This window comes from Cetorhinus maximus, chromosome 15 (assembly GCF_964194155.1).
Source record: "Cetorhinus maximus chromosome 15, sCetMax3.hap1.1, whole genome shotgun sequence".
Taxonomy (NCBI): domain Eukaryota; kingdom Metazoa; phylum Chordata; class Chondrichthyes; order Lamniformes; family Cetorhinidae; genus Cetorhinus; species Cetorhinus maximus.
In genome coordinates this window covers 51,259,057-51,284,149 of record NC_135893.1, presented here as the reverse complement: position 1 = coordinate 51,284,149, position 25,093 = coordinate 51,259,057, and the positions used below count along the sequence as shown (strand labels likewise).

Here is a 25,093-nt window from a genome sequence, read left to right as displayed (position 1 = left end):
ATAAATGACATTTTAAAATTGTCATGGGCCTAGGCTTGACACAATAAATCAATTTAATAGTAAGGAGTAATTTACAGTGCCATTAAATGATTCATTTAGCTCAGTTAAATAAGAACTTTATTTCTTTTCCTCTTTAAAATTTACCCACTCTCCTCCTTTGGATTGTCCAAACAGGGCAGCTGACCTGAACTATTCTGACACCAGAACTCTGCCAATCCTGCTCCCCAACCAGCTGTAAGGAAATACAAGAGAGCAGTGTGGAAGAATCTGTCATTGATTTTATTTTCCCTGTTTTAGTGGAGCAATATCTGTACCCTACTCAATACCCGCCACTAATGATTGAGCCAAGATTGGGAATCCTGTGCATGGGAAATAATGGACATGCAATATTATCCTAACATTGAGTGATTCAACACATTGGTACACCAATGCAATGCATCGCTGCCAATATAATTCATCCTCTGACCACTTATCTGTATAAAGATAGATGCTGGTGTCTATTTTAGATTATTAGCCATCAGAACAAGCATTATTTGTCAAGAAAATCTGAGTCCAATCATTTACTCTGCCTCAGAAGATTAAACCAGAATTCACATACCTTGAATATGTTAAGACTATAATGGTGCTGATATATTGCTTGCCCTCTTCATCACCTGCAAAACAAAATCACCGGCCAGATCTAGCTTGACAAACAATGTGATAGGTTATGGTAAAATAGCAATGAAAAGTGTATGTATCTTACAGCAAACAGCTTTACAAATTCATGTTTCTTCTGTCAAAATATCCCATTGAGTTTATCAAATGTGAAATCATAAGTTCAGGCGTAAATCATGATCTGCTTCCATAAATGTTGAAAATACTGGGCCTCCTATGCTATGGAATTGCAAATGGACTGAGCTGCTTCTTTTGTTCCAGGGTGGGTACGCTGCCTACAGGTATGCCCAACCTGCCACTGCTACTGCTGCTGCCTACAGCGACAGGTAAGGGAGCCTTTCCTTTTTTTGATTTATCATATTGTAATTTACATGACTCAGTGCTAGGATGAAAAGGAGCTAGTTCTCAGGAATGTTAGATTATCATTCAAACAAATAACATTGTTGAGTGGTGAATTTGTGAAAGCCACTACTGTAAGTGTGATATGGCTGCTCTAATTTGGTCAAGTTATGATTGCTTCTGCAATGGTGTTTTGATATCTGTTATGCCACTTTTCAACCATCAACTTAGACTGGTTCTGAATTTCGAACCGTTTTGTGTGAAACGATGAAGGAAATTTATAATTCCTTATGAGAAAATATTGACTTGCCATTCTGGAATGTACTTGACTTGCTTTCATTTAATTTGAAAATCTAAAATGGTTCAATAAAAATTGAGTAGGAAAGAGCAAAGTGGCTGGAGTTTGAGTGTCTAAATTGAATTGAGCAGAACAAATTGCCCACAAAGGCAAGTTGAGTGCTTTTAAACACATTTCCACTTCCATTTTAACTTAGTGTCTTGAAAAAAATTACTAGCATGCAGTTCATCGGTCATGCTCCACAATAAGCAAGGAGAAAGGCAGAACTCAGCTTTGTTAATGACATTCCTGAAGATGGTGCCACACTAAATATTATTTCAGTTATGGTTTACTCTAGGCTCCCTGAGAGATACTCAAGGCCTCATATGATACCCTTCCACCAACTGATACTCTAAACCCCAGATGAAATAAGCTGCATCCCTCCTGACAGCTGCTGCAGGCTTAAATGACATTACTGTTCTCCATACCATCCCTTGTCAAGCCATGGATGGAAGTGCCCAATTACAGATCAATACTGTAACCACTGGGAAATGATTGTACCCTAGCCAGCAGAGCTGCAGATAAAGTTTTCTCTTTGTTGATTAATGTTTCAGACTCATTTGATTTTTTTTCCCCCAACAAAATATTTAATTCATTTTGTTTACACTTCCAAATTAATTTCATATGTTGGGTTACTTCATCACAATGATGTAATCTCACAAGCAATTAAAATAATTTGTGGTTTGGCATATTTAATAAAAAACAAAGCTAACTTCTTTTGTTAAGGGGAAGCTAGATAAGCACGTGATGGAGAAAGGAATATGCTGATTGAGTTAGATGAAGTATAATGGGAGGAGGCTTATGTGGAGAATAAACACTGGAATAGGCCAGTTGGACTGAATAGCCTGTTTCTGTGCTGTACATTCCGTGTAAGAGTTGAAATGTTATTGACCAGCTCTTTTATAGAAGATTTAAAATACACTTCGGGCAGCATTTTCCGGTCGGCGAGCGGGGGCGGGGCCCACTTGCCGACACGTAAAATAACGCGGGATGACGTCGGGTATGCATCCCGACATCGCTCCGCATCATTTAGATTTTCAGTTCGGCAGGCATGCAGCCGAGTCGGCTGTGTGCCTGCTGAACTGTCAACGATCTATTATGGCCATTAAAAAACTAATTAATGAATTTAATGGGCCTGTCCATCCAACCTTAAGGTTGGCGGGTAGACGAGGAGGCCAGGCAGCCTTCGGATAATGCATGAAGCCTCATCCACAGGCAGGTTGAGGTTTCATGTAAGATTTAAAATTTGGCGAAAATTTTTCACTAAAACTAATGGACATGTCCCATCTCATGTGACAATTTCACATTAGGGGACATGTCCTTAAATTTTTTTCCGTCTTCAGTTAAGGTTTTTAAAAGTAACACTGATCGCCCTGAGACAGCACTTTGCCTCAGGGAGATCTGTGCGTTCTTTCACATGCATACACATAAGAGTGCACTCCCGGCTCAGGTAATCCCCCCCCCCCCCCCCTCCCCCCACCCGCACAAGGAGCGCACAGCGCTTCCAGGCGGACGTTACGCTGGCCACGTAAAATGGCGGCACCCCCCCAAGCGGGGGCGCCAATCAAGAACCTGCTCGCTCCCGCACAACCCCCACTGACGGGGGCAAAATGCTGCCCTTTATTTTCAAAAATAACACAATATTTGCTCACTTACTTAAAAAAACTCAATGTTCTTTTTCTTCTCTGCAACTGCTTTACCTTGTCTGCCGCTTTCAAGCTGTCAACTTTGACTGGTCCTGCATTTACAGCTGTTTTGAGCAGGTGGCCCCTGATCTCTTTAACCTCACCCAAGTGACAGTGAGGGCCAGAAATCATTTCACTGTAGGAACACCCTTTGCTATCCTTATTCACAATCCACACAAATGTATTTGTCAGTCAGAATCACTGGAGAGCAATCAGGATCAGGAACCATGGCTGAGATTGTTTTCTCCCCATCCCTAGCCCAGGCCATTCCCTTCCGCCACCTCTGCTGGGACTGGGACTGACCTCGGTCTTAGTATCACACTCGGTGGTGCATTTACACACCAGCCATTGGAGAAATTATCAAACTGTTTGCATTTATTTTGGCTGAAAAATATGTCAAGTGAAAACAAAAATTGTTGGAGTCTTTGGAAGTTTGAAACAAAGTTATTGTGAGAAGCATTGACCAATAGGTTTGGTTAAGTGATTAAAAAGAGAAAAATGCTGTAAATACTCAGCAAGTCTGGCAACATCTGTGGAAGGAGGAACAGAGGGCAGGATTTTCCAGTGCCGCTGGAAATTTCCACCTAAAGTCATCAGACTTTTCGCTGCTGTCCAAATTTTCCAGCCCTGTCCGTGGCGATTCCCGGCCCAAGTGGGACTGGAAAATTTGGAGAACAGCCAAGAGTCCCTTGACTTTGGGCGCAAATTTCTGACCGGACCAGAAAATCCCGGCCAGAGTCCACCTTTGAAACATTGAGCCAGATTTTCAAAGCTGGGTCAGGATCCCGACACTGGATCATTTCGAGTCCTGACCCTGTGCCTCAGCTTGTGACGCTATTTTTAAATTCAAATGGCCTGGTTGGTCAGGGGGTGAGCTTGGCACCAATTTAGAGGTATTGAGAGTCTCCACGAGGTGGGAGCTGCCTGTCTGGTGCCAGCCTTGTAGAAGAGAGCAGGCAACCCCTCAGAGAGCCAGCAGTTTCTACAGGGCTGGAAGGGCCATGCAAGAAAATGAAGGTCCAGTACCAGCACTGGAGCAAGTAGGTCCATTGAAATCTGGTTTTAAGATAAACAAATAAACTTTATTTGGCCCCACGGCAAACCCAAGAGCTGTGCACTAAGGTGCACCAGACTGTTTGGGTTCGCTGAAATAAAGTTTAAAAATTCCATTCTTCACTGGGCAGGTTCTTTAACAAGCTCCTTAAGGAGTTCAAGAGATTGTTAATTGGCAGTGAGCAGGCTTCTCATTTCCTCTCTCTGCCGGCCCTTTGAAAATTGCAAATTATCCTGGAGACGTTGGGATCTCGAGAATACTTCCGGGACCGCAATTTTTATATCCCATACACACCACATACCAGCCCTACAGCCTTTTGAAAATTTGGCCCCTTTCTCACTCCACAGATGCTGCCAGACCTGCTGAGTATTTCCAGTGTTTTCTGTTTTCATTTCAGGTTTCCAGCTTTCACTGTATTTTGTTTTTGTACGAGGTTTAGTGAAGGGTTTTTTTCAGAGTCTAGTTCCATCCTCAAATTTGTCACCTAGTCAGGTCAGAGTTACTCCCTGGATAACAGCTCATAGAAAGTTTTGCATACGCCTTAGCTAATAATTAAATATATTTCCTCCGCCCAATCAGTCATTCATGTTAATAGTAAGGGAAAGTTAAGCTAATGGATGGGCGATAGCCCTTGGATCAATGCCCTTTCAATTTAATCTTGTTACAGCGTTAGGGCTGACCGGTAATTAAAAAAGACAGCCCATCTACCAGAACTATTAGTTATGCTAATTTGTTTTAATATTCATTCATGGTTTGTGGGCATCACTGACCCCATCCCTAGTTGCCCTTGTTCAGAGGGTATTTTAAGAGTCAACCACATTGCAGTGGGTCTGGAGTCACATGTAGGCCAGACAAGGTAAGGACAGCAGATTTCCTTCCCTAAAGGGCCAGTGAACCAGATGGGTTTTTTTTTTAACAACAATTGACAATGGTTTCATGGTCATTTTTATTAAATTCAAATTTTAACCATCTGCCAGGGTGGCATTCAAACCCAGGTCCCCAGAGCATTACCCTGGGTCTCTGGAATATCAGTCTAGTGACAATTCCACTATGCCACCGCCTCCCCATAATAAAGCTTCAAATGTTTTATCAAAGCATAAATTAAATTCATACTTCCATAAAACCTCATTAGATCAGTAAAATTTAAATAGTTCACTCCAAGAGAAACTTAAAGCCTGCCTCCTTTGGTCTGTACTCTCCGGTCCTGACATACTATACTTCAGCAATACGAGACAGTTATATTAACTACAACGGAGCTTATCACTTTCATACATAATTACTGCGTACATCTTGGTTAACTTCCACTAGGCAAGCAACATTTGTTTCTCAAGATTTGAATTTTCCAGTTTGATGAGGGCTGATAATGTGAGCAATTCAGTAAAAAGGTTCTTATATTTGTTCTTGGATTATTTTTTAGCAATTTGTTTACCTTTGATATTCTTTTCCACAACATGGGATTGGTTTAATCTTTTTTTATCTGTCATTGTTCATTTGGAGGCACTCTGGTACCAAAACCATAGCATCCACCCGCACGCATATTATTCTGTAACTCTCAACATTTTATCATGTAGGAATTTTATAGATTAATTGTGGATTTGGCTGCCTATCTTTCATAACAGACCAAATCTTGACAGCAGGGCTGAAAACTCAAATTCCCCTTGCGTTTTTGTAATTTGTAGGCACAACTGGCCCTTGAAGTGTTCACACTTATGCCAACTGACATATCACACAGATTCCCAGCAGGAGTAATTGATCCTGGCAATACTACCATCACTTTCCAACTCTGTTCTCAAATTTCTTGCCAGAGAATGAGAGAATTGCCTTTATAATTGGCACACAGTTTCTTTATCAATACTTTCCAGTCCCTGGTGGAATTTTGATTGACATGAAATAGTTTAACATTTATCCATTTACTCATTTATTTGAGGTTTACTGACCAATTTCACAGAATGGACTTTAAAATGGAAACTTGTTATTTTTAACCCATTGAAATTCAATACAGAGGCCTTCATTATCTTTGGAAATTGTGTTATGTTTGAAGATGGTAGTCTGATTGAAGTTATTACTGGGTTGTTCCTAAAATGGCACATGCCCTTCCCTGCCAAAGTTTATAAAGGGCTTGTCTCATTTTAGGTTTGTTTCAGCCTCTGCTGTACAGTCAGTGTAAAGAATGTGATAGAACCTCCCTGCTATTCACATATTAAATGATTAAATTTCGAGCAAAATCAGAAGCTTATGTTTCTTGTCTCTTTTAAATGCATTCAGTAGAACTCCTCTTTGTGATTTTTCTTTTTTGCTACTTGTAAATTAATAGAAAAAGGACAATTATAAGACTGTTGTAGAATGTATTACGTATCTATTATAGCTCGCTAATTGCAGAACTCCATATTAAAACACAGAAGTGGATAGGGTATTTTTATTTGCAGTATGATAATATCAAATATATATAATATCTTAAGTGCCTGCTACAAAGTGGAACATGGTTACAAAGTACTAGATTATCATTGTCTAACATATCACAATTGGGTTACATTGTTGATTGATTTTACAATAAATATCTGAAGTCCTAAATCTACTGATTGCCTTGTTTATCTTTGCTTTGGAAGGTTCAGGAGTGTTAAGGCCGTAGAATTTCCTGTGTAAGCAATGTTTTGAATCAATGAAACTACAGTATACTATTGTTTTTAAATTTCTAATCACTCCACACATTGTTTTATTTGTGCCATGTGTAAGGTAGATGTATGTTGTTTGCCTGCTTGCACAAAATCTAGAATGCAATTACGCCTGCATATAAAACTACAGTGTGTTATTCTTTCACATTATGTTATATTGCATTGTGTTATCATGGATTTACGTTGTATATTTCTGGTGGAACCGAAATAAACTTTCAGTTGTAAATAGTATACATGAACATGCAAAACAGCACGATATTTTCTTTTATTAATTTCTTTATTTTTGATACTATTTTACAATTTTTTGCAATTTTTTTGTTACAAGTAAATCTCATCAGTTGTGGTTTTGGAATGCAGTAAAATTGCACAAACTGTGGCACAGAAATGAATGAAATTGATACCACCAAGATGGTCACAAATCACAGAACTAGTTAAAAAAAAAAGATGGGCCAGTGGTTATTTGTTTTGAGTAATCAAACAGCAACAGATCATTGAACACAATTAACTGAGTACACAGTCATCAGTACGGCACCCCTAACATGTGCTAACCCCTGTTTCAGAAAGATAAACTACTCTTGTTTCGTAAACAGAATCACAAATAGCAGAACAACTGATTCAAGCTACTGTGTATTACACAATGCATGTCCATAGCTAAAATCTTGTCACGGAGTATGCTGAGAGCATGTTCATTGAAGAGTATGTAAGTACTAATGGCACTTTAAAGGATTTGTGCTGACCCTTTGTCATTTCACACTTAGTGGTACTCTGAAGCCCTTTCGTACCTTATCGGTCTTGGGGAAGAGGGGTGGATTGTCATTTTGTCAGTGCATATTCACTTGATGAATCAGTTTATCTGCAAAGCTGTATCACTTCTGACAGATCCATCACAAAAGTTCACTGTGTGGCTTCTTGAGCAAAGCCCCAGGGCAAGGATTTTTGCCTTGTTTGGCTGCCTGGTGGTTTTTGATTTGATTGGTGCATTTTGTTGTGTACAGTGTACTGGCTTGTGTATCATAGCTTGCAACCAGGGTTCCTTTCTTGAAAATCATTGAACTACTAGATCAAAATATATATGCCATTGAATAAATTTAGCTACGACTGTTTGCATTTCTATATCCATGCATATGCACTTTGTACATTGAATGCAGTATCATAAACTCCAGTTTGCATGCGCTACACCAGTATGCTTTTAGATGCTGTTGGTATGATTTTGTGTAGACTGAAGCTAATTACTCATAAATGTTTGCAATAAGTGCTTCGTTTTTGGCTATTGAAAAACAGTTAGGGGAATGTTGGAATGCAAGTATTCAATCTATAGTATGTTCTACGTGATCTTTTCTGATGTATGCTTTTGTCCATTTAATTGGCTTATTAATAAAAATATATCTGAGATTAGCTTTGATATTAAATGATAGGTTGTAGCCAAATTTTGTAAAATGGAATATTAATCACGGATTTCTATATGAGGAAATGGTGGACAATTAAGACCTTAAATTACTTTATCACGTATTATAACCAACCAGTTGTTTTGAAACAAAATACTAAGTATACTGTAATTTTTAAAATGCATAAATATTACTTACAGATCATTTTGTTCCTGAACTGAAATGCTGAAATTCCAGCTCCATTTCCATGACTCCAAAACTTGCATATATAGATTATGCCATTCCCTTAAATGTAAATGCATTAAAGTGGACCTTTCTTCAATAATGTGAGGCACACAAATTCAAGAAAAAGCTTAATTTGATTTGAAAAATCCAGATAATTAAAAAAAACTCCAATGGAAAATAGGGCAAGATGAAATTAAATTCATGAGTAGGAACCAACATTTTTTTTGCCGTCATATTATTCACGTTGCCTCCTCAGAACCAATTAGAAAAGACAGTTATATGCAATAAGAAATTTGAGTGGGTTTGAAAAACAGTTTGCAGTATCATACTTCACAAATGAAAATAGATCTTCTCTTAAATTACAATGTTTAAATGCAAGTTCAAATTTGTGAAATTAGCAAAGGTCATTTATCGCAGTAATTTGTGAATAAAATCAGAACCAAATTTGATAAGTATTATACTTTTGGTTTTATAAATAAACGGCTGATGTTAAACAAAACCCTAAAAGAAACTAGCCTTCCTAAAGACTTGCAATATTTCAGTTTGCTTGAAAATTTGTGAGTAAAATGTTTTAAGCACAAAGTAAAATGTTTTGACAGCTTTATTATGCAATGGATTAGAAACAAGCAATATCATTTATAGCCCTGCATGCTAATCAAATAATAAATTTCTTTGCAAAACAAAGACATTTTTTATGAAATGTCCAGTAAAGAATAAACCAATATCTGGAACTTCAATATTTTTATATACAATTTTTAAATGACCATTGGTTAAATATATATAAAGATAAAGTTAAGACAGTCATTCGCCGAACTAAAATTCACAGTTAATTAAATAATTTCTGAATTTTGAAAGCTTTTTCCCCCACATTCATTTAATTAAAGAATTCCTCCCCTCCCATCTTTAAACATCAGATCAGTGGGCAGATAGCACATCTTCCAGTCAAACGTGCTCTGTCACCAAGCAGTATTGTCAATTTTATCTTCTTTTGCAGAAATCAGTTCGTCTTCGTTGCAGCAGATGAAATTTCTTGTAACACCTCTTCAGGTAATAATTGTTGATACTTTTTGATGCATCCACAGTGATATTTATATCTTTTGTGGTATCCTGCAGGACTTCACATGCAAAGCGGGTGGGGCCTTTTTAGTTACGACTAGCAAATAGCCTACAAATCCTGCAACATGCAGTTTTATTCATGAACTATAGCAGGCCCTTCATCAGGTATGGTAGAGATTACCTAAGGATAGTACAGGTTTAATTTTTGAAGATAGAAAAGCTGAAATGAATTTGAAATCCCTATTCCACATATTCAGCAATTGTTTACTCTGCCATTTTTAAACTGCTGCTAGTGGCCCATGAGGGTGTGCATTGAGTTCCCAGTCTTCACTGGATGAGGTATGATTTTTACAGTTGGAGCTAAATTTTTTAACCCAGAAAAAAGTGGACTTAGGTTTTTGAGTCAAACATGACTAAGAGAAGGACTGCAAGCTTTGACATGAATTCATTTTAATAAATGCATCATCTTAAATGGAAGCTATTGTATGAATGGTCTGTTGTAAGATACAGACATCATTCACAAAGTTTTTTTTTAAACTAAAACCTGGAATATTTTTCATGTTAACCTCGTTATCTTTAGCTGCACTTAATGCACAGTGGACTCCTAGCAGTTCTTCAGTGAAGCTTTTGGCAAACTCCATATAAACTCTTGCAAATATCACTTTATATAAACTCTAGAGAGAGATGATATTAAAATTTCATTATAGTGAAATTTTAATAGCATAATATATGGCTTGACAGGAAAGATGGTGAGATTCATCATCTCTCCCTATGTTGATTCAATGTGGCTTGATTGCTTTTACACCTTGTGTCCTTGGTTGGCACCTTGACGTAGTTGACTCATTCAGTCAGTGTTTTGATTTTAGACTGGATTGAGAGGATAAATATAGTTGTTACATATAAGCATTTAAAGAGCAGGAATTGTAGAGAATGACATCAAATTACTTTTGTGTACATTATTCACATTGACTGTAACAGTATATTATTCAAAAAATACTGTTGATTTTTTTCCCACAAGGGTCACAGCACATTTCTACATGTGGATGATGAGGTTTTTTAATTATGTTATGAAGCATTTGAGATATTCATTTTCTGTGAAGATTTACCTTGCACTTTGTTAAAGAGGACAAAATGATTTCTGAAATTGCCACTGAATCCACAAATATGATTGAAACCAATTTAGCCTGAAGACAGTAGCTTAATAGAAAGCTATGATTACGTACACCCCATTGCTCACTCGTAAATGCTGATAAAATAAAGCATTAAACAATCCTAGAATTAAAATGCAATGAAATCATTTATCCAACATAAAATGACAATCTGTGTAGGATGGGTATAGAATTGGAACTAAGTTGCAAACAAGATTGAATTGGAACTGTGTGAATATCTAAACAACTGAATGATTCAGTCTGTTAAAATGGCCACAAACAACTGAAAGTACAAATTGGCATTTATATGCTAAATGAATAAGAATATCATCTGTAGTCGAAAGGCCACAAGTAAGCTATCTCAGCATAGTTCAAAGAGAACATAAGTCCACAGCACAAAAACTGCTCTAAATTCCACAATAACTTCTCATTCTTAATAGGTAAACTTTGTTTACTTTGGCAATTAGCTCTCCATACTTGCATATCAGCTGTTTGAATGAGCTGCTCTGACACAAAACTTCTAAAAGCATTGTGAAGGGAAATCGTACCAGGTCTGTAAGAGCAAGATATTCAGGAGTGCTTAGTGCTTTTTGATTCTCATTTTAGCTCCAAGGTTGTGCAAATATGTGAAAGAAAAATGGAACATGAACCCAGAAATGATGTGAATAACTCAATGATGCACGAGATTACTGGTATTTTCTACAAACTTGGCCAAAATGTTACTTCCAATTGCAAGAATTTATTAATTGTCAAAGCAGATGTATCATCCTGAATCACTACATATCTATTTTTTTTTTTGTTATCTTTTATTTTTTGGTGTCCATTTTAAATTTGGCTTCAGTTTACCATTGTCGCTGTTGCTGTGACTCAGATAATACTGAATGTCTAAAAGCTTTACGACTTTATTGTTCAGTGTGGTATATTTATTACAGTGTCACAGAAACAGTGTTTTATCCTTAGCCTGGAGTTAACAGTTGCCAGGAAGACCCTGGAAGTGGACGATAATCCTGCAAGGGAGTCATTGACGGAGGCCTGGCAGATTTTAACTGCTGGACCTCATTTGAATGCCATTGGCCAAATGCCGACCTGTTTCAGGTAGAAAGTGATAGCTGGCTGGTACAGAGAAATGAAGATTGGGAGGCCCAGAGGCTGCCCGACAGCAACAAAGGAAGGCTTCCGCCAGCAAGGGATGGCTGGTGGAAAGGGTTGGTGTGAGTGTCTCACGACTGTTTGGGAAGTCATCAGAGGCCTGGACTTCCCTTCTGGAGCCACAAAGTATATTTCCACTTCTCCATGCCCAACCAGGGAATGTATACTAACTTATCTTAGAAGGCCTTCCAGGCTTCCCAATATATTTAGGCGATGCAGTGGGCATTCCATTTAGCAATGCATTAAAATAGCTTTGACACTGATTTGCATTTATTAATGGAAGTCCTTGTGCCAAATTCAGTGTGGTTAAAATGGGGAACAATGGGAACAGAACAGAAACCTGTCATTCGACTATAACTGCTCCCCTGATTCTTTATCAAAAATGGAAATGTTAATTTCCCCTTATTTTTCTGCTTCCTGGTAATACCTTACTGTAAAGAGCATTGAGAAAGATAGTAGAAGCTATATGCTATGCTTTCTGGTTCTCATAAGCTAGAAATAATTACACTTTAGACTCAAAATGCTAGAGCTTTATCAAATATACTTCTTATATCCCTCTATGTTACTGGTAGACTGAAACATTGGTAATTGACACATGACTGCAGTGCAACTGTGAATGTGCCACCCTGGGATATATATTGACATAACAATTCATTCCTAGCTCTTTATGTTCTTTAAAAAAATATAAAATGTCTCAATATCCATATAACTGTTCTAACCATTAACTGTTTTTCTCAACTAAAAATTAACAATTGACTTTTATATATAAACTTGAGTCTTTTAGAGCTTGTTTTCTTATCGAGGAAAAATATTATTCACGGTATCACTTAGGTTGTAGGATATTTTGCCTCCACCTTTTAGATTTGGCAATCATCACTCTCAGCGGTGAGTTGGTATGCTGCACAGGTGATGCTGTGCATGTTGTTTCTGGCATTGTAGCAGTTGTATTTGATGTTGCTAATTATGTCACTTGCTGGTCACATTGTTGATAATATACCGATTGTTGATGACGCTGTTGATATTGTCTCTCTGGTTAGTGATGTTGCTGGTGTTGTTGATGATCTTTTCTGCTTTTCCTGCTCAGGTGTGGGTCAAACATGGACTCTGTTCCTTCTCATTTGCTTACCGATTTCAGTCTCAAAGACACATGACCTTGGAGTCTCAGGTTCACAAACACCTTTTGCCGGGTTCCAGGTTTTCATCATTTGATCCTGTATATGTACAGTTTGTCCTTTCAACAACTCAGGAATTTAGCATGCCCGTTGAAGTGTTGACTTCCTCCTACCTGTGCATCAGTGAGTTGTTGTCTTACTTCCTCCTGGTCATTTGGAGGAAGCATCATGTTTGGAAGATTTGTCTTATACTTTTTCCATTCAACAACTCTGCAGCTGATTTCATGTCAGCTTTGTGGGGTGTAGATTGGAGTAGCAAAGCAAGGCTCCTTTATTTCTCGGCATTTTGTGAAGGTTCTCTTGACCATCTGAACGTGCTTTTTTTACAAACCCGTGTCCCCTTGGGTAATGTGGTTACAGAGGGGTTTTGATATCTTCATAGGTGCCTGTCCAGTACACAGCTGATCTGGCTCTGAGCTTACACTTCTCCATTCCTATGGGGTTTTCCTGTATATTCTGGAGAAGTTCTCCCTGCATCATGTTTTAGGTATCATTATTCTGGATCCAGCCACCATCTTCTAGTGAGATGACATTTCTGATATATCAGTACTGGCATATAGCTGGCTGTGTTTGCTGTATCTTATCAGGCCATTCCTGTATCACTTGCTGAGAGAACATCTATAACTCTTCATCTTTGCTGGTCTCATCTCTAACTTAGTTTCAGTGGTGTTACACTCAGTAGGTGATACATCTTTTCTTTCCCTAGATCTTTTATCTCATGGTTTACTGAGATAAGCGGCTGCTTTTCGTAACTGCTCAGCCCCAGAATAGCAGGACCACCTGTTTCAGTGATGAAGAACATGCAGTTAACATCATTTCCTTTGTGTGAGTCTCTATGATTTAGGTTGACCTTAGCTGCCAAATGTCCATCCACCACCCCTCCCCCACACCGCTGACTCCCGCCATCTGTTAGCATAATGTTGCTTGGTTTCAAAGCACCTTTCCTTGGGTACCCATTTTCTTTCAAATTTTTAGTAAAGATATTCTGGTATGATCTGAGTGGGATGATGTCACTCTGCACTTTGGTACCAGGCTTCAGCTCTGCTTTATGGCTGTGGGCTTATTTCTAACCTACTTCTTGATCTGAATGGTTGTGTGAAGTTCTTTTCCTGGGAACTGTATTTCATGCAGTTTTATGGCTCCTATGCCTATTGCGTCTCCTCAAACTCATCATCATCTTCCAGCATACGGGCATTTTGGTTTTCCTTCTTATTTGCCCTGTTGTTGTGTCTCTGATAACTCGTTTAGCATCTTCTCTCTTTGTTCCGCACATCTTTTCCCAGTGATTTGGCTTTCCACCAGCTCTGCAACTTGGTCCATATGCAGGACATTTCCTTCTGCCTGTGAACTCATGCTCATCCACAGCTCTTGCACACCTTTCTCTCTATCTGCTGTGCATTCTTTTGTTGCTGTTTAACTACATCAACCCTGCTGTTTTTCTCTTGACTTAACAGAAAGCTAGCCAATTGGGTAGAGAGCATCTTTATCTGTCTACTCTTGGTTTCATGTTTTCTGGCAGTGTCTAAAGCCTGCATCAGCCTATCCTATTCAATCAATTCTCTTTGTATGTCAGGGTGTGCAGAGCCCCAAATGGGCTGATCCAGTAACCTATCATCTTTGTCCATTTTCTTGCTGCATTTTTCAGTCTTATTAAGAAATTGTCAGCAGGCTCACCTGATTGTTGCCTCAGGTCTTGAAATTCACATCAGTAGATCCTATGGTTTGACTTTGGCTGGAGATGTGTGCTCAAGTTTTCAAGGATTTTGCCTGGGTTTCTTCACTGCCGTCTTCACTCAGCTCCCAGCTATTAAACAAATTTATCCCTTTCTCTGCTGCCCACAAAAGACTGTCATTTTCCTCTTCGCTGGTGCCTTTTAGAAAGCCACTGAATGTTAGTCTGCACTTTTGTTTAAACTTCTCAAATGTCTCTATGACATTATCAGCCTCCCAATTCATCATGGGCTGGAGCTATGTGTTTGTCACTTCACCCATTTCATTATTGCATGATTCGCTCAGTTTTTCTCTCTCTCTGGCACTAATTCAGGTTGAATTTTCAACCTAATTCAGCATTAAAATCATTTAAAATGTTTGGGTTTTACTCACAGACACCCTGCTGCGACCATGACGTCTGGTTTCCATAATTTAAAAATAATCACACTTTGGACTCAAAATGCTGGAGCTTCAGTGAGTGTGTTTCTTGCATCTCTCCATGTGGCTGGTATGTACTACATTGTCACTCAGCACATGACTGCAGCGCGACAGTCCATGAGGCACCCCAGGATATATATCCACATAATAATTAGTTCCTAGCTTTTTATGAATAATATAACAATATAACATGATATAACTACAGAAATGTCTGTATTTGTGAATTTTCTTAATGTTTGTTTTTTGATGTGAAGGAAAGAAAGTGATTAACATCATTAAAAAGGCACACCATTTTTGAACTGAACAGAAAATAAATCATTTTATGATTCTGACAATCTGATAACATAGTTGCCCATTTCTTATATAGCACCTCTTAACCTGAAGTGGCAAATATCTATGTGTTTAATCAGATCTGTACAGAGGATTCTGATTTTGGGGATAAAGTGCTAACACCATGCCAAAGGTTAAATATTAGATTGATATTAAGGGGACGGTGATGGCAGAATGGTATTGTTGTTGGGCTATTAATCCAAAGACCAGTGTAATTCTTTGGGGACGTGAATTCAAATCCCACCATAGCAAATGGTGGAATTTGAATTCAATTTTTTTATAGTGTAGAATTAAGGGCAGAATCTTCGGCTCGGTGAGTGGGGGTAGGGCCCGCTCGCCGAGACGTAAAATGACACGCGGTGACGTCACCGCGCATCAATCAGACTTTCAGTTCGGCGGGTGCGTAGCCGACTTGGCTGCACGCCCGCCAAACTGTCAAAGGCCTATTAAAGCCAGTTAACCATCAATTAAATCAATAAACTGAGCTGCCAGTCCAACCTTAAGGTTGGCGGCAGGCGAAGAGCCCAGGCGGCCTTTGCATTTTTCATGGAACCTCATCCACGGGCAGGATGAGGTTTCATGAAGGGTTTTAAAGCCTTGTAAAAATTTTTAATAAAATTAATAGACATGTCCCAGCTCATGTGACTATTTCACATGAGGATACATGTCTTAAATTTTATTTTTCCTTTATTAAATTATTTTGAACTTAAGCTAATCTTCCTGAGGCGCATGCGTGAAAGAGAGCAGGACCCGACTCAGGCAAACCCCACTGCCAGCACAAGGAGTGCTCAGCGCTTCCGGGTGCACATCATGCTGGGTGGGCCTTAATTGGCCTACCCACATAAAATGGCTGCGCGCACACCCGCTCCTACCCAACCCCGCCCCCGGATGGGGAGAAATTCTCACCTAAAAGCCTAATGATGACCATGAAACCATTGCAAAAACTTCCTTTAGTGAAGGAAATCTGCTGCCCCTACATGTGACTTCAGACCCACAGCGATGTGGCTGACTCTTAAGTGCCCTCTGAACAAGGGCAATTAGGGATGGGCAATAAATGCTGGCCTAAACAGCAACACCCAAATCCCATTAATAAAAAAAGGCAAGTTTTAAAGAATGAATGCTAAAACACCATCTTTCCTGTTGTTTGTGCTTCTCTGCCTCTTCTCGCCGGCCCTTGGAGACTCTGTTGCTTTTTCTTGTGATAACAGCCAAATCTTGCAAGATCACTTTGCCGGTGCTAACCTTTGCTTCATGAGAATGCACGTTAGAGATTTAGGGTCTCGATCCTCTCTATCGCATTTGTATTTCTCATCACTACCTGTGCAGCAATGTTACCGAGAGGTGCGGGCATGCATCAGTCCAGAACCTATCACACAAGGGACAACCAGGTTGCACACAAAAAGTGATCATTTTGAGATATGCATGTGTGCAGCCGAATAGCAATCTTAAAGGGACAATGCAGCACTACAACGGACCGTGCACAATGAAGGGACATCAGAGGCAACATTGCTGTACAGATAGGATTTTACCTGTTTATAACAAATGAAAATACCAAAACATAAACTTAAGTTTGCTAGCCTAAAAAAAGTTTGAAAAAAATAGAAAACTTAGGCCAGAAACTAGTGGCGGAGATGTGGGTCCTGCCACAGAGTTGGAGAGCCGATCAGAGCCCCATGTCGCCTTTCCATGGGAGGCCCAACACTATTCTGAGTAAATCAGACACTTACCATGAGACCATCAGGCCTCCCACTGAATTAATGCCCCAGTAGGGTGGAAATATCACCCCCAGCAGCAGCTGACCAATCAGAGGCCAACAGTTCCTCCGCACCGGCAGCACACCGGGAATGGTGGCCACTGCTGGTACTACATTATGGTCCACCCAGGGAATCAGCAATGGATCCTCTGGAGACATGTGAGTGGGTTTGGTTGGATTTCCCAGGGAGTGGGGGGAGCGACTGGGGGCAGGAGGAGGAGGGTCAGCAGCAAGGGCAGAGGGATGGCTTCCTGTTGTTCGCCCCCTTCCCGATGCTGGGTCCCTCAATCGGGCACAGGATGCCTTTGAATGAGGGAGCTCCCATCCCAGAAGGCCACAGGTAAACCCAACAGGGTTTCCTGGACAGCCTCCCAAGATGGCAAGTACACTACCTGCTGCTGGTTGGATACCTTTTGAGCTTCAATTGGCCTCCAGGTAGGAAGGCTTTCCGCGAGTCTTCCCACCGTGGTCTTAATCGGAGGGTCGGAAAGCAGTGGGATCTCCACCCCAACCCCTCCGAACTCACCTGCAAGCGGGGGAGGAGGGGGGGGTTAAATTCCACCCTTAGACACAGAATGCTTAGTGGAATGATTGTGTATAATTTTAATTGTGTATAGGGAAGAACTTGAATTCATATACAGGTGATACTTGTGAAAAATATTAGATTGATATTAAATTTATTGCAAATTCAAATTAGTGTAGAAATAGATGATGCATGAGATCTCTGATTGTTTGTTCTGTTAAGTTGAGAAATGGATAGTAGATTACACTGCAAGGTCAAAGCTTCATAATGGCAAGTGTGAACAAATGATTTTTAATTCCATGCTTTAGGGAGTATAAGTTTTAATAAAAGGATATTTGAATGCTGCCAAAAAGTTCATTTAAAGCACAATGCTATCTTGCTGAGAGTATAAGAAACATTCAAAAAGCATGATTGGGTCTAAGTATGGATTTGTGTCCAAGTGTATTAAATCTACTCTTGTAAATAGACATAATGAGGCCTAAATTAAGCTCGTTGTGATGTTTTCTCAACTTAAGTGCCAGGCCTTTCACAGGAATGCAATCCATCATTAACTTAATCAGGGATCACTTTGGCTACTTGCCAGTTCACTGATTATTAATACAGGCTTTATGTAGCGACATATATTTTGTTTTGGCTAATAATCTGGTGGAAAAGGTATTGTGTCATAGTATCATTCTATTTAATGGGTTGGTTGATGAACTTCAAAACTGGCTAATAAATTTTCTGATTGGCTAACTTTATGACCAGCTAATGAAATAAAGCTCTTCTTTCCATGCTTGCCCTAATGTCTTTACAATCTCATGGAAAGCTTATATTATTGCTTTGCATCTATGAACTGGCTATTAAATTAAGAACTTTTTATTTTTTTAAATTTTGAATGAATTTCGTGAGGGAATTCATTGTTGGAAATGATATTTTTTTTTCTATATTTTGCAGTAAAAGCATGAATCACCTCCAGGTTAGATACAGTAAACCCGTGGTAAAGTTTACAGCTGTGCTCCAAAAATGCACGAGACTTTCTTGCTGGGTCCAGCTGGTACCATTTTCTTTTAAACCGGTAATAATACTATGGGCCCAATTTTAACTCACTGGCACCCATTCATTTGCACAAAGTTTAAAATTGTGCCCATTATATATTCTCAATCTTCTAACTAAACCACTCACAACCAACACCACTAGGAAACTGGGCAGTAGAATTAAAGTGTTTCACAAGAAGGGAGAACTCAGGTATTGGTAGCCTGATAATTTTTTGCCCGTCTTTTTTTACCTGCGTTACCATCAGCAGGGACGGGATCAGCTACAAGATATCTTTTGTTTTCTAACTTTACTCGCTTCATGTCTTCTAACAATGCAACCTCCGAGAAAAACAAAAATGTACTAATTGTATGCCAGTCTGAAGTGGCTACAGTATGGACACTGAGCACGAGTTTGTCTTTAGGGTGCTCTCTTAAAAGTCAAGTGGATGATGATGTTTTGTTTGACCTTTTGCCCTTTTGGAAAATGGTAAATCCACCAATGCTGCTGTTGCAGAGGGTGATACACTCAAAGATTGAAGAATTGGGGCTATGGTGTTGCAGCCCTATGATGAACCTCTGCTCTTCTGGAACATGGCTCCTGACTAGGAGCATGAGATTGATTAACTTGCCTTGTTGGATATGTTAACTCCAGTCTCTCAAGGCTCAGTGTAATTCCTCTAATGACAAAATTAGCACTCAGAGTTTAAACAATATTTTTCTAAAATTTAAACTTGATGGGTGGGACTGAATTTCCACAGGATCATAATACTGAGACTTCCATGTTTAGCATGTTAAAACATGCTGCTATTTGGAAAACTGGGAAACGGATGATATCAGACTTTCTGCCAGAGCACTGATAATAAATCCAACAAGCACCTTAATTTTACCATGAATTTATGCCCACTAGGATGAAGGTATTAATGGCCCCAAATCCTGCTTTTTTGAACAGCTGTGAGAGAGAAAAGGCTATTATCCCATCCTTCTGGTTAGAATTTATGTCCCAGTCCATGAGCAGAAAGGTTAATATTAGAAATGATAATATCAAAAGGAAAATGTTCACAAATCTCCAGTCTAAAATAAAAGTTTTAAAGCGTTGCTTTAATGATTTGGGATTACAGGGTTTTCATAGCTGGGTCATTTAAAATAATCACAATCCAAAGAATGCTACAGAGTAGTTATGGTATTTTTGATTTGCTGCCCTTTAAATTCCACACCAATGTATCAAATTCATACTATTAATGTCCAATAATAATGATTTACTTTAATGTTATAACACATTTTAATGGTGAAAGAATTTGCCGAAGATGCAGTAACAAATGAGTTTTTTTTAAGTAAAACAAGTTATTTCATGATTGTAACCCTACGTAGTAAAACAAAATCCACTGACTAGCCCAATGTGTGAAGCAAGGAGTTTATGTGACAGGATCTTCAGACCATTCCTTCTGTTTTGCAGTGTGCATTAGTTCTTGAGTCTTATACAATAAAAAGAGTGGTAACCTTTTTGGCTTCATGGTCATTATCTATTTGACAGCTTGTCTGCCTCATGCTTACAATTCTAGGTCAACTCACATGCTTGGTCAAATGTGACTGAGTGTAAAATGTGACAAGATTAAGTAGGGAAAGGATAATTCCTGATTGGACAAGGTGCAATTTGAATCTTTCAATATCCTTTCCAATCGAGATAGTCTGAAAGCATCTTATGCGATGATCAGCAGCTGAAAACAAATTATGGTTTTGACTAAAATGGTTAGGAATAGCCTTCGTTGTCAGTCCCATGGGAGCAGAATTATTGGAGCCTCTTCGCTAAGGTCCAGGCTGGATGTCAATCAAGTTCCAAAGCACTCTTAGAGTCATGAAAGTGATCCACAATTAGATTCCTGGACACTATAAATGACTGCCAGCTTTATTTTGGGATTTAGAAGCTTTGTTGCCAAGGACATGTCCAAAGCTTTAAAAGTTTACAGTGAAATATATGATTTTTCTCACATTACACTGAGTTCAGCTTCACATAATTTAATTTTCCTATCGCCTATATTACTTGGCTATGAGCTGCATTGAAGCCAATATGTTGTTGATTTGAAATTACTTATTTCTTTGCTTCTAACTCTGAACAAGAAATCAAAGTTAAACTGCCAATCCTCTGTGTGATACAGCCCTGGTGATAGTATTGGTAACTTACATCCCTGTACTAATATAAGCTCAGTGCAGATGACAGTACACCAGCAAGAGGTAGGACCCCACCTCTGCTCAGCTTTCAATCTTAGTTAAGGAAGTTATAAGGAAAAAGTAATGAATATCCAACATAGAAGATCTTGCAACTCTTGTGTGGAATCCTTGGTTAAGAATACAAGAGTACAATTATAATGTAATAATTATTGTCTGGGCAGTTGATAACTGTCCCTACATTCCTACAATGAAGTGGAAAATTATAACCCATTGCTCTGAATTATGTCTGCATCTTGCATAGTGCTGGGGAATGACTTTTAACACTGATTTGAAATCATTGTGTTGGATTTTATTGCCATGTGATTAAAAACGTCTTCCTGTCATTTGTTAGAGTTGCGAGCAATATACTTTTGAAACTTGAGGTGAAGATACTACCTCACTTTTCTTATCCAGCTAATTTAAATTAGGTGGGGCCACATGTGAAGCTATGCTTATCACAGTTTTGAATTTTGAGGATGTATCGCATGAATGTGATGAATATTGGATACATACCTATTACAGATAGGCAATTTATTTATAAGATTATTTTTTTTTAGCTTTATTATCTGTCCATCTGTCTATCTATTAGGTGCGATTTTGATGTGCAGGAATGCTCTACACAGTGTGTACTTTTTCTGTTACATCATAAATGTGGGAAGGTGTTTTATAGACTTTTTTCTACTGACGCAATTTATTTTTGTTTCAAGAAATTGTCATATTGCTGAAAAAAGAGACATGCCTAAACTTTTCATCTTGCACTCATCAGGACATTAGCAAGAATACCAATATAGGGGAAGAAAACAATTTATACTGTGTGTGAAGAGAGTGCTGATTGGTTGGCGAGTGACGTTGCCATGGAGAATGCATCAGTGATGGTGACTGACAGTTAACTGCCAAGTATTGTTTGAAATTTAAACCAAGCAGCTTGACCCTGATTGGTCAAGGTATTGCCCTGAGGAATGAGTCAGCGAATGGTTGTTATTTATTTTGTTTAGCTGAACAGGCACAATGTATGTACATGTTCCTTCTGTCTACAATGTACAGAGCTCTGTGTATTAATATATGTAGCTTCCAGTGGACGCAAATGTGCCACATTGCGAGCCTGACTGACATTCTTAAATTGGTTGTCAGCGTAATTCTTAGCACACTGAGGATTATTCAGCAAATGTTGTCCAATCACGGAATCACATCTAACATTGGACTCTGTGTTTTGAGTTTTGCCAGCATGGGCTGGTTGGGTATGGTCTGTATCCTGCCCATTGCGAACAGCGGCTGGGACATGCTGTTTGATACGATCCACCAGTTTTTGGACATACGGCCTACATACCTAGCTCACACTGGCACTGAAATTCATATATCACATTACTCATTTGTGATAGGCAGAACGTCTTTCTGGCTTGACAGCAGCATCCTGTTAGTGATGAATACCACTCGTGTTGCTTCTGTATAGTAGCAGTGTGAAACAGCTAGCTTCACCTGTTACTCAAATTTTTGAGATACCTTGCCCTTCCAGGGTAATCTGAGGTAGACTGGGCACTTTTCAGGGCCGAAAGTGACAATCTTAGGCCTGTTCATGAGCTTGCATGATACACAGCGCTAAATGATCTGATCAGCGTAGCCATTATCCTGCAGGATGCTTTTGGTGCACTCTATTTCAGCATCAAGCTTGCATGGTGAGCAAATGGTTTGGGCCCTACTTACAAAGTTGCTGATAAGACCAATCTTATAGTGCATTTAGCTGTAAGAATCCCAACACATATATTGGCCAATGAAGGTAGGCTTATGGTAGACCATAGTAAAGAATACCCTGGCAGATTTCTCATTCCTCAGGGCAATGCCTTGATTAATCAGGGTCAAGCTGCCTGGTTTAAATTTCAAACAATGCTTGGCAGTTAACCATCAGTCACCATCACTGGTGCATTCTCCATGCAATGCTACTTGCCAACCAATCAGCATTCTCTTCACATACAGTGTAAATTGGTGCCTTCCCTTATATTGGTATTCTTGTGAGTGCTTTGATGAGTGCAAGACAAAAAGCTTAAACATGTCTCTTTTTTCAGCAAGTTCTGTACTACCAAACAACTAACTTGTCAAAACATGGAGGTAGATTCTTTGAACTGTCCTATTTTGGGTGGCATGTACTCTAATGATCTTCTTCCCTGGGGATTCTTGTGGCTGAAGATATTGAAAGGTTTTCTTTTTTAACTCACTGTGAGTTAACAATTTCACAAATAAAATTTACTCTATGATTTAAGTGAATTTGTCAAAGTAAGCAGGAGGCAATTTACAGGTTGTATGGTAAAACAGGAGAAACTTTGCTATGCTACGTTAATATGCTGTGTTATTAAAACATACTGCAGCTGTTTAAAGCAACTTGCATTTGTTAAAAAAGACTCCAGCGTGCACAGATATATATTTCAAGACACATATATCCACAAAAGCAGGACAAATTCAACCCAGTCAATTACCGCCCCATCAGTCTACTCTTGATCATCAGTAAAGTGCTGGAAGGGGTCATTGACCGTGCGATCAAGCGGCACTTATACAGAAATAATCTGCTCACTGGCGCTCAATTTGAGTTCCACTTAGGGCCTCTCAGCTCCTGACCTCATTACAGCCTTGGTCCAAACTTGGACAAAAGAGCTGAACTCTTTTATAGTTAGGTGAAAGTAACTGCCTTTGACGTCAAGGCAGCAGTGTTGCATCAAGGAGCCCTACCACCACTGAAGACAATAGGAATCGGGGGGAAGCTCTCCACTGGTTAGAGCCATACCTAGCTGAAAGGAAGATGGCTATTGCTGGAGGTCAATCATCACAGTCCCAGGACATCAGGAGTTCATCAGGGTAGTGTCCTAGGCCCAATCATCTTCAGCTGCTTCATCAATGACCTTCCTTCCATCATAAGGTCAGAAGTGGAGATATTCGCTGTTGATTGCACAATGTTCAACAACATTCACAACTCCTCAGACACTGAAGCAGTGTGTGACCAAATGCAGCAAAACCTACACATCATTCAGGCTTGGGCTGATAAGTGGCAAGTAACATTCACCCCACACAAGTGCCAGGCAATGACCATCTCCAACAGGAGAGAGGCTAACAATCTCCCCTTGACATTCAATGGCATTACCACTGCTGAATCCCCACTTTTAACATCATGGGCATTACCATTGAACAGGAACTCAACTACAGCAGCCACATAAATACAGTGTCCACAAGAGCAGGTCAGACCCTGGGAATTTTATGGCGAGTAATTCACCGCCTGACTCCCCAATGCCTGTCCATAATCTACAAGGCACAATTCTCCGTTTGCCTGGATGAGTGCAGCTCCAACAAGACTCAAGAAGCTCGACACCATCCAGGACAAAGCAGCCCGCATTAAAGCCCACCTTAAACATTCATTCCTTCCACTCCTGATGCACAGTGGCAGCAGTGTGTACCATCTACAAGATGCACTGCAGCATCTCACCAAGGCTCTTTCAACAGCACCTCTCAAACCCATGACCTCTACCACCTAGAAGGACAAGAAAAGCCGATGTATGGGAACACCACCACCTGCAAGATCCTCTCCAGGCCGTACACCATCCTGACTTGGAACTATATCGCTGTTCCTTCAATGTCACTGGGTCAAAATGCTGGAACTCCCTAACAGCACTGTGGGTGTACCTACACAACATGGACTGCAGTGGTTAAAGAAGACAGCTCACCACCATCTTCTGAAGGGAAATTAAGATGGGAAACAAATGCTGGCCTAGTCAGCAATCAGCCATGCCCTCATTCTGTGAAAGAATAAAAAAAAGATTGTTGACAAACCTGTGGTTTGATTTTAATGGGGATAAAAGCTCTTTAGCTCTTCAAAGAAAAATAGGGCTTGATTTTACCCCAGCGTGGTAACCAGGTGGCTGGAGCGAGGTTGGTCCCTCAGGGGGAAGATTAGCCAAGGGGGAAGACTTAAGCAGTAGCCGCCAAGGCTGGGTTTATGGCCAGGAGGAACTCACCCCTTGAGTTCACCTTGCCCCGATTGCCAGCTGGTACTGGTCCAGGTGAGCACCGTGCACACACTCCCTATCAATGCATTGAGACCAATTTAAATATTTCAGTCAGCTGGGTGCTCTCTTCAAGAGGTCTGCTTGGGTTGGCTACTTGGCAGGGGAAAAATGGAGTCAGCCGTGCTCCATCTTCAGAACACCATCACCCTCTTTCTGCTGGGTGAAAGGCCTGAAAATTCAGCCTCTAATTAGAGTA

General features: G+C 39.6%; 1 protein-coding gene across 7 annotated transcripts in view; it reads left to right on the top strand.

The window, feature by feature from the left end:
• The window catches only part of rbfox1 (RNA binding fox-1 homolog 1), a 322,181-nt gene that overhangs the window by 288,268 nt on the left and 8,820 nt on the right, over nucleotides 1-25,093 (top strand). For 3 of the 7 annotated variants that reach the window (XM_078558397.1, XM_078558391.1, XM_078558393.1), the window contains one exon: nucleotides 916-980. In XM_078558397.1, coding sequence (XP_078414523.1) covers nucleotides 916-980 — 65 coding nt within the window. Of the gene's footprint in view, nucleotides 1-915; nucleotides 981-6,675; nucleotides 6,709-9,345; nucleotides 9,399-25,093 lie in introns of all 7 variants that reach the window. The other 4 variants (XR_013578929.1, XM_078558392.1, XM_078558395.1 and 1 more) reach the window with 2 other exon arrangements.